Consider the following 10,871-nt stretch of genomic DNA (forward strand, 5'->3'; position numbering starts at 1 on the left):
TTCTTGAGAGAGTTTGGAATCTGATTGATTGATTGCTTCTGTGAACAGATGTCTTTTATACAGGTAACAAGCTGAGATTAGGAGCACTCCCTTTAAGAGTGTGCTCCTAATCTCAGCTCGTTACCTGTATAAAAGACACCTGGGAGCAGAAATCTTTTTGATTGAGAGGGGGTCAAATATTTATTTCCCTCATTAAAATGCAAATCAATTTTTTACATGCGTTTTTCTGGATTTTCTTGTTGTTATTCTGTCTCTCACTGTTCAAATAAACTTACCGTTAAAATTATAGACTGATCATTTCTTTGTCAGTTGGCAAATGTACAAAATCAATAGGGGATCAAATACTTTTTTCCTCACTGTATATATCTAATGCTGTGTAGATTGTGGGGTTGTTGAAACAACGGATGCTAAACTGGTAACCACTTTCAGAATTGGTTACCCGTTCCAAAAGTCAGAAATCAGTGACCGTTTCACCAATGGAAAGTCCAAAATGACTGCACCTTCATCTCTCCGATACAAGGGCCTGGCGCAGCCCTACAATTGCTCACTCAATGTGACCGCTAGTGGAAGAGACTCCACCAGAGGAAGCGAGTGACCAAACGTTTTAGAAGTACGCACACTACACCTTCCACATGCAACCTACCAATTGATTGTGGTGAACCCACGTAGACCGGTTGGGAGAGAGGCACTTAAGAGGACGATGGGGACGATTCGTGAAACTTACGTGACACCTCCGGCATGTATTGTGATGGGGTACTGCAAGATCCAACCATGTCCATCCAGTGCTCACCGAGCTTGATTGGCTTCCAGTTGCTGAGTGAATACATTATAAGGTCGTGCTCATTACACACAAAGTGCTTGCCAATACTAAACCACAACTACCTTGCTTTTCTCGTCAAGGGGCATAAACCATCACACAAACTTTGGTCATCCTCACACTAGCGGCTCTTTGGCTAACCATCAAAGACGGTCACCGCATTGTGCGCTTTCAGTTGTACGTCTGCAGCCATCTGGAACGCTCTTCCTTCCGATATTAGGAAGCCACTGGTGCTATGCACTTTTGAATCGGCTAGATTGAAAACGAATTTTCCCCCGCCCCTCCGATTAGCACCATTGGGATACGTACGGTGCGAAAGAAGTTTAACATCACACAAAGATTCCCCGTATAGTCTTTAACAGACTGTAACGGCAAATGCCGTTAGCAAGCACCTATGAAGACCGGCATGGCATAAGAGGGGGTGGGTGGGCAGCACCACGCCCATTCACCTTTGTCTCCCCAGTGGCAATGTTTACAGACCAAACCAGGTACTTATTTGAGGCTGAGTTGACCAATGGGAGGCCGAGATCCAGTTCAGATAATCGTCACTTTCCCGTAAGCGGGAATGGAACTTGGGCCGCTGGGTTTGTAGCACAGCACACTAATCGCTACCGCTCTCCCCACATGTTGTGTTTAGTTTGTAATCCTTCCCCCCCATACCTCCGATTAGCACGGTTAGGCTACATATGTACGGTGCGAAAAAAGTTAATCAACACACGTACACACACGTATACACGCACTACAAACTATTGCCCCCGCTGCGCCAGCTGCCTGCCGTCCACCCGCTGAGCGACCCGCTCCTTGCCGTCCCCCCGCAGGTGGGGCTGCCCGAAGGCACTGTGAAACGCTGCATCCAGCAAGTTGGCCTGGCGCTCGACTTCCTGCACGGCAGGGGGCTGGTGCACCGCGACGTCAAACCCGAGAACGTCCTCCTCTTCGACAGGGAGTGCCGGCGCGTCAAGCTTTCGGACTTCGGCATGACGCGGCGGGCGGGCGCCCGGGTGAAGCGCGTGAGCGGCACCATTCCCTACACGGCGCCCGAGCTGTGTGACGGGGCGCGCTCCGACGGCTTCTGTGTGCGGCCCAGCATCGACGTGTGGGCCTTTGCCGTGCTGCTCTTTTGCATGCTCACCGGCAACTTCCCCTGGGAGACGGCGACACCCGGCGACCCCTTCTATGGCGAGTTCCTCTCCTGGCAGCGCCGCAAGGCTGCCGCCACGGCCGCCACCGGCACCGGCACGGCCTCCTCCGGCGCCGTCCCCTCGCAGTGGCGCCGCTTCTCGCCCGATGCGTTGCGCCTCTTCCGTAGGCTGCTGGCCACGGACCCCTGCCGGCGCTGCGCCGTCGCTGAACTCTTCCGCTACGTGCAGCGAGACTGGATGCTGGCGGGGGCTGCCAACGGCAACGGGGATGGGGGGAGGCGGTCAGACGGGTGGCCTCGCGACGGCGGTGGCATCACGGGGGAAGAGGAGGAGGAAGCGGACCGCCTGGCCTCGCTCGTGCAGCAGCACCGCATCTCATCACTGGACAGCCCCACGGGCAGCCACCGCCGCCTGCTCCTCCTCGGCCACTTCTCGTCCACGGACAGCCCGGGCTCCGTGTCGGCATTGGCTGCTGCAGCAGCTCACCGGCTTAGCCACTTCTCGTCACTTGACAGCCCCACCACCGCCACCACGGCCCATACCGGCGGTGGTGGCGGCGGCGCACGTGGCCGCCACTTCTCCCCGGGCGACGGCCCCCTCCCGGCGGCAGCAACAAGTGCCGACCGTCTGCGCCACTTCTCATCGCTCGATAGCCCCCCGCTGTCTGCCGGTGCCGCCGCCACCGCCGCCACCGTGCGCGCCCTGCGCCAGTCGCACTCGCAGTCGCCCCCCGCGGGGAAGAGCGGAGGGGGAGGCGGAGGGGGAGTTGGAGGAGGGGGAGGAGGAGGGGGAGGAGCGCGGGCGGCCAATCGCAGCCACAGCTCGGGCCGCTCGCACATCACGGCGATCGAGATCTGTGTGTGAGCGCCGGTGGCGACGAAGTTGACCCCCCACCGCCTGCCCGTCTGTCCCCGCGAAAACGGAATTTGCGCGTTCAGATCTAGTGAAGCCGCATTGTGTTCTTTTACAGTATCAGGGTTGCGAGGGGTTTTTTTGACGGACATGAGATATGCGAGGGTTTGGCCTGGAAAAGGTGGCTTAAACCTGAGCCACTCGCTTGATTTACCCCACTCATTCAGCAGTTTCACCGCACTCAACAACGATCATTCACCATACCCGTTCGCTACTAAGCGGCTGTGATGTCCCCACAGCATTTAGGGTGCGCCTTGTGCGTGGTTTTACTGACCGAAATGACTTGCAAATGCACCAGCTGTGCTCCCCACTTGTGCCCACTTTGTTGTGTTTTAGCCGCCCGGCGCTCCGCTCGTTGTTGTGAACGTTGCTCCTCCGCCCTCTGTTGCCGTTGGAGGGCGACCGCCTCTAACTGCCCAGTCGTGTCCTTCATGGGCCTCCTCCTCCACAGAGGCCGCTCTTAACACCACCAGGACCTGCCATCGGCCCATCCAATCAGCTCCGCATCCTCCTGTACCGCATCAGTCCATCTCATCTTTAGCCTGTGCTATCACCCATCTAGCACCCTCTATCTGGCCAAACAGAAGCTGTTTGGTCATGCGGTAACTGAAACCACATTGGGGCTCTGGAAGTCTTTCCTCAACGTGCCTTGGCAAGGTGATGTTGAATAATCGTTGCCAGGACCTTTCCTGGGATACTGAGGAGGGAGATGCCCCTGATAGTTGCTACAATTAGTGCAGTTCACCTTTTAAAGGGGGTCCTTCCAATCCTGCAGAAACCATCATGTGGTCCAGACGGTTATAATGATGTAATAGAGGTCAGCCTCCATACGAAACTAAAACTAATTTTTATTTTATTTTACGAGGTAAGGCCCACTGAGCGATCAATATAGCTCTTTGTCAGAAGCGACCTGACCACAAATCATAGCTCAACGAAGTGACTTGCAATGTGGAAATTTTTCGCAGCCAAATACTTGTGATGTTGATTCTAAATGTGGAGGAAAAAAACCGGAGGACCAAGAGAAAAATCCAAGCGACCACAGGGAGAGAGCGAGATATACACAAATTCCAAATATACAACAGGCGTCAGGGTTGGGATCGAACCCATGACCTCCTGTATACCAGGCGAGTGCGTTAACATCTCGCCACAATCGCCCACCTCAGCAGCTCGCCTCAGAGGTCATCGTTGCCTGCCACTTTACCTGGTCTTGCACACCCTCGGATGGGACTTCAGCCAGTCAGACAACCAGCCACTCACAGCTCCTCCTGTACCGCATCAGTGCAATATTCGAGGCACAGCTCCCCCAGCCGAGTGAACCCCCCCTTGCCTCCTGTTGTCATCTGAGCTGAGGGGTTTCCCCTCCAAACCAACAACTCACGGAATGCTCAGCAAAACTCTACAGTCCTATTCGTCTGGGTGGTTGGAGATCAGATCAGCCTGACCCACTCACCCAGTCATCCACTCAACTACTAGTTGCCACCTAGTCCAGGAATTACTAACTATATATACTATATTTTTATTTTACCAGGTAAGGCCCACTGAGCTATGTCTTTTTCAGAAGCGACCTGGCCACAAATGAGAGCTCAACGAAGTGGCTTAAGTGGAAATTTATATCAGTAGCCAAATACTCTAAACGCACGTTTCTTAATGTGGAGGAAAAAACCGGAGGACCCAGAGAAAAATCCACGGAGCCACGGGGAGAGAGACATGCAAACTCCAAATATATTGGTGTCAGGGTCAGGATCGAACCCACGAACCTCCTGTATACCAGGCGAGGTAGTTAACATCTCACCACCGTGGCGCCCAATTGATTTGTACCAACGTCTGGTGATGAATCTTATTTCGGGATACCGCCCGGTTATGATCACCGATCTAAGCCAGCAGCAGTTAGTTTTCAGTGTGGTTCCCCGGGACCACGCAGTGGGGTCCGCGACACTCCTCCACGTGCTCCTTGGGGCTGTGATGCAAACGCAGGTTGAGCCGGACAATAATGAAAACTGTTATTGACACCTTTTGTTGTGGACATTAAATCATAATTTCACTTATATTTAATTTTTAAAAATGAAGTTTGGTGAACTACCCTGATTAAGCTCCCCTAGCCCTAATATCTATATGCTGCCCCACCTCTAAAAAAAAAGCTAATACTTGCGTTTAAAAAATATATGTTTCGGTAATTAGAATAGTTTTGTATTACTGGCATTTAGAGAGAGAAGTGAAATGCATTTTTGTCAGCAGGGGTGGTGCTGTGGGCTGTGGGTGGTGTATGTCGGTGGGCCGTTGAAGTGTTTGCAATCAGCTGAGCGGTCCACGAGGCCAAACAAGCATGAGCAACGCCGCTCGAAGCTGACTAGAAAAAGCGTCCTGCTTGGTCTGGGAAGTTTTGGGAGATCCCGGCTCTGGAAAAGAGAGATATCTGTCTATGCGCCGCTGTCACTTAACGGTGGAATTTTTTTTCATTCTGCCACAGACCAATTGATGCAAACCTTGCAATATGTCATTTGCTCTGTAGCTCAGTAAATTATTAATAGGTAAGCGTGTGCGTGGGGGGGGGGAATTACAGCTTTAGCTGAATGTTGTGCTTGAAGTACTGTGAAAGATCTGTTTCAATAAAAGAGCTTTTCACTGTTAGTACAGTATTTAGCATGTATAGTATATATAGTGTTGTCAATTATACGGTACATATCAGAGATATACATATACGGATAGTCAAAAACACCTTGAAAATGGAATTCTAAATCTTATTGCCAAATGTACCCACATGAAAGAGAGATGCTCCTTCCGTATAAACATCTGGGCAGTTCACTAGCATTGGTTCGAGCAAAGCGCCTGGCTCTGCTGATGCGGCACGACTTTGAAACATGTCTCGCGTTTGCTTGCGTTGAAACCAATTCTGCCGAAATGATGAACTCATAAAAGGCCGTGTGGTTAATGGGATGTGTACAATAAATGGATGTGTTATTTATGTGAAGGGACATCGTATGGGTTACTAAACTGAAAAATAACAAATATCTGAACCTCAATGCGTTTAATACTCATTACATCCCATTTTCAAATGTGGTTGACACATTTGTGTGTACATGTATATAATGTAAACATAGATGTATGTGTGCAATATGTATTCAGAACACCACACACCGACACCTTTCAATTCCTTTGCAGTTTCTATATTTTTTTCCAGAGGGTAGATGGCCACGTGCGAGTGTTGATTGAGTGTAAAGTTGAGACGGTGTGAGTGTGTGAGTGTAAAGTTGAGACTGTGTGTGAGTGTAACGTTGAGACGGTGTGAGTGTAAGGGAGTGGGTGGTGTCGCGATTCGAGCGCTGCGCTACGAAAGCAACGACCCAAGTTCGATTCCCACTGCCAACTATGACAAATAATTTGAACCGGTCATGGGCCACCGCTAGGTTGACTTAGCCTTAAATGAGTACCCGGTACGATGAGTAAACGTCAGCATTGAGGGGACAGGCGGCCGGGCGTGGTTATCGCCACCCATCCCCGCGTGTGCCGTGCAGTCCTCCATAGGCACTCGCTAACAGCACTTCCTCCAACAGTTTGTTAAAGGCTGTATGGGAGACCTCTGTCTTTGTGCGTGTGTGTCAGTGAACATGTGCCTCTGCTGCAGAATGAATAGATTGCATACTGGCACGGTGGCACCTATACATTTACATTTGGACCACCGCACCACGCATTCATACCCATTACACACACACTCTCGCATATGTATGTACATAGTATTTTATATTCAGGGCTATTATTGGATCTGTGAGATTCCACAAACACTAAAGTGTTTCTTAGTGCAATGTTTTGTCAGGTTTTAGAATAATTATACAGCAACGTAAGATGTGTTCGGGTCGTGTGCTGTGTTAACCATGGTATAGGGCTAATCGTTCTACAGCACAGCAAGTAGGTTGTGTAAATACCATGCGTGCAATAGACCAGGTGTGACGTGTTAAGCACATAAACATTTGGATATTATTTTTTGTACTTGGCTATTACCAAGGGTGCAATCTTGCGGTCTATTGTAGTAGTAGGGTTGTTTTTAATCGGCTTTTCTCGTTAACCAGTAACAAGTTGAAATACGGCTTGCCACGCATACAACAACACAATTGCCCGGACACAAGCGTAGAACGCGCCCACCCGTTTTAAACCGAGCAACGCAGGGAGGCAGCCACACAGCGGGCGTCAGTGCTCAGCGCACGAGTTCTGAGGTCACCGGTTCCGTTCCATCTCCCGGCGCGGCAAACAGACGATGGGGGGGGGGGGTGACTTTCTCAAATCCCCCCCCCCCACTACCCCCCCGTTCTCCCCATTGCCACAAGGGGTGATCGGCAAGTTGCGGATCTTCAAGCAACCCCTTCGTGACGTTATTTATTAAGGACTACCGTCTCGTATTCCACGTTGCATTGCGGCTCTTGAAATATTTCCTCTCTACCCAGCCAGTGCACACGGGAAGCGAGCTGTCACGGCTCGCCGATCGGCAGGTTTGTCTGCAGTGGGGTAAAGTAAGGATAAGGCCACCTCTTCCGCGACTTCTATTTGGCTTGTTGGGTTGTACATTCCCAATTTCCATTCAGTTGCATTTGTTTCTGAAGCTCCACTTGGAAAAAAACGGTTACCATTTCGTGACTTTTTGAACTGGTGCCTATCTATGCACGTAGCCTGAATCCAGCACTGTGGAGAGCAGCGGATGGGGGGAGGGGGTTTGTGGATCGCACTCCTCTTGTGAAACTCCCTTTCCGTGGGGCGTGGAGGAGGTGCCGTGCCCCTGGCGAGCCAGCAGAAGAGCAAATGAGCTCATCGCCATCTGTGTTCATTTGTACGGGGATAGAGCGACGCCCCCCCCCCCTCTCGAATGCATAGATTTCGACCCACGAGTATAAACACTGGATAACTAAATACATTATCATTGTTATTTTTGAAGCAACCCTACTATTGTGAGTGCTGGCCAGAACCGTCACGATGTGGACCGCTGTTCTAAGTGTTCCGGCCCTGGGTGGTTCGAGCATCCGTCTTCTATGCGCGGGCTTTGTTGCTGAAGTTTTTTCGTTTTGATGTCTCCCTTTCTCTCGGTGGCAGCTGCTGTGCCCACAGGATTGGTGTTGGGTTCCCGTGCCCAAGGGTAGGGTCTCTGTGTTCGTGCCATGCAGCAGTGCCGTGAATCTCTTGTCCATGTATCGCTCGCCGTCGTGTTGATGTTATTGTCGATTTAAAAAAAAACAGTTGCTGAGCCACGGTCCCCGTGAAGTCCTAAAACGGCAGGCGGCCGGCAATAAACGGCACTATTAAAAGTTGTAATAGATAAGGTGGAACTCGTTTCTTGAATTGAGCAAGGTATCGTCGTTGCTGTTATAAGAACTTGGAAGAGAAAGAAAAAAGACGATGGAAATCCCTGAGTGGAGCAGTGACAAGTTGTATGGGAAGAAGTAGGAAGAGGAGTGGTGTGTGACCTGCAGTGTGGTGAGTGGGAGGTTGATGGGGCTACGGTGACCGTAGCGGTTAGCGCGCCGCGCTGCAAAACCCGGCAAGCCCCGAGTTCGATTCAGCTCATGGCTTAAACCGGTGACGATTATCTGAACCGGTCCTGGGCCTCGTCTAGGTCGACTTGGTCTCAAATAAGTACCTGGTTCGATGTGTAAACATCGCCCCCTTGGGGAGATAAAGATGGCCGGGTGTGGCTCTCGCTAACGGCACTTGTCCCAATCTTTTAAGGCTATATCGAGTATCTTTGTTATTTGCTTCCTACAGTGTGGTGATTGAACACACTGGTGGATATGACGAAACGGACTGTGGTCTGGTTGATCCGAGTCCTTCAAACACGGGTAGAGGAATCAATGAGCCAGGTTCACGGCAACAGAAACCACGTTAGCAGGCGACAGACCCACCGGTTAATGAGTTCTAGGTCATCAATTCTCCCACGTGTATTAACACATTAATTGACCGATAACACCTTAACACACGGAGGACCACAGAGCTGGGACAATTGTTAGTGGCGCCGGCTCCTCGTCAATGCGTGGCTGATGCCGCTGGCTTCCCCGCTCCTCGTCTGTGGGGTTTCTTCTCCCTGGCACCTCGGAGTGGACCGAGCGGATATTGGGTGGCGGTAGCAGCGCAGTGGTAAAATCTGACATTGTTATATTTTTATTATATCTAAAAAAAGGGATTGGGAAAGGAAACCCGAACTTCTTTAATGCGCATCTGCAAGTTTGCGTGCGTGAATGAGGCTGGCCTGGGCCTAATGTTAGTCGACTGGTAATAGTTGTAGGTGTCAAACGCGGCCACTGCTGGTCCATGGCGTTGTTCGTGCGTGCGTGAATATCCTCCTCGTCTTCCTCGGAGTGTCGTCTCGTGTCACGCCATCATCACCGCCGCTGTCTCGATGCCTCGTGCAGCACTCTGCGCAGTTGTTTCACGCACTAGCTGCCTGTGAAGCGTAGTGGCTTGTGTTTTGGGGGGGGGGGGGGGGGGGTCTGTTGAGTCAATACCGGTGAGCAATAACGTCACTTGAGCTGGAAAAGTGTTTTCCATTTGTTTCGCAAATTCACTCCCCTCGCCCGAGGGAGAATGCGATGGAACGGGTAAAAATGCCACCTGCAGGAAGCATTCACATTTCCACAAATTACAAGCAGCTGAAAATCAAATGTGTTTTCTTACTTATATTCGTTACAGTGATGCTAATTATTATTTTGTGTTGAACTAGTACCCATATCTAACAAGAGTGGGTCCTTTCCTATAAACGAAGCATCTGTCAGTTCACCATTATTGGTTCAAGCGAGCCTGACTGCTAATAAGACACGACTGAATGTCGGAACTGTTGCAGCGTTTTGCATGAATTGAACCAAACCTGTTGAAATGATGCCCTCCCAGAAGACCCGTGTGGCTGTTGGGATACGTCCAAAAATATACTTGATTTGTTTACGTGAATTGACTGGCGTGTTGAAGGAGGCACGTATCCTCTGCGTGTGAATGTCCATCTCGTTTATGACGGACAAACGCTGCGCCAACGTAGGATATTGTGTCCTGAGTCTGAGATGCGTTCTTCCAACCAAGGCGTCAGCTCGCACTGGGGAGGATCATGGTAACTTTCATTTATTTGGCTGGGGAATCGGTTGTGGTTTTAGGAAAAAAACTTTTGCGATTTTATGTATATACCAATATAAACGTGCCCTTTGCAAATGAAAAAAACCCAACACTCCCGTCACAACATAATTTGTGCAGATCACATAATTTCACTGAACCTGTGTGGAAATTGAAATAATATATATCGAAGCAATATTGTGACATCTTGGGAGAGTCCTGTGCTTATGTGAAAACTAAAATTCAAGTTGTGGCATAAGTGAGAAATAAAAACACTTCGTCAGCTCAAAGAGTGTACGTGCCGTGTGTTCATGTACATGGTGGAGCCAGGGACGCAGCTACCTATATCAATGGGGGGGGGGGGCTATGCAAGATCCGACTGTAGGCCCCCCTCCTTCCTCCCGACTAACTTTTACTGAAATAGCTACGGATGTTTTAACCCGTATACAATAATATGTAGGCTATAACTACCGTATTTCCCATACATATAGCCCGCATATGCATATAACCCACAAAAATAGCGTTTTGTGTAAAACATTTCAGATAGCCCGCACCTCCATATACCCCGCATGCATTAATATCTTTAACGTCGTTACCGCAGCTTAATTCCATCATATTAATATGAAGTTGACATTTGTAATACATTCCACTATCAATTGTTAACATTAAAATCATAACGTGCACAAAGAAAACAAACTAACCGGAAACGAGTGAACTTAAAACAGTAAATAAGTAACAAAAGTAAATATCCAATAAATAAGTAACACATAACTGGTAGATAAGTAAGTACAGTTTCAGCACTGGTAGATTGCGCACTGCGCATACCATAGCGGCACTATGGTGTGGTCCCACCTGATGACGATTGCTTGTGTTGTGATCGAAACGACGTGATCTATTATTTTTCTACTCACAATTAAGTTATCGTG

At 49.8% G+C, this 10,871-nt stretch overlaps 1 protein-coding gene across 6 annotated transcripts in view; it reads left to right on the top strand.

Annotated features, from left to right (window-relative positions):
• Positions 1-10,235, top strand: part of LOC142923697 (serine/threonine-protein kinase SBK1-like) — a 50,079-nt gene extending 39,844 nt beyond the window's left edge. For all 6 annotated transcript variants that reach the window (XM_076064659.1, XM_076064658.1, XM_076064663.1 and 3 more), the window contains one exon: positions 1,636-10,235. In XM_076064659.1, the coding sequence (XP_075920774.1) occupies positions 1,636-2,823 (1,188 nt within the window). In that variant the 3' untranslated portion in view covers positions 2,824-10,235. The remainder of the gene's footprint in view (positions 1-1,635) is intronic.
• Positions 10,236-10,871: the final 636 nt, after the last annotated feature.

This window comes from Petromyzon marinus, unplaced genomic scaffold (genome assembly GCF_048934315.1).
Source record: "Petromyzon marinus isolate PM22_M1 ecotype Great Lakes invasive population unplaced genomic scaffold, UKy_Petmar_22M1.pri1.0 PM_Scaffold_58, whole genome shotgun sequence".
Taxonomy (NCBI): domain Eukaryota; kingdom Metazoa; phylum Chordata; class Hyperoartia; order Petromyzontiformes; family Petromyzontidae; genus Petromyzon; species Petromyzon marinus.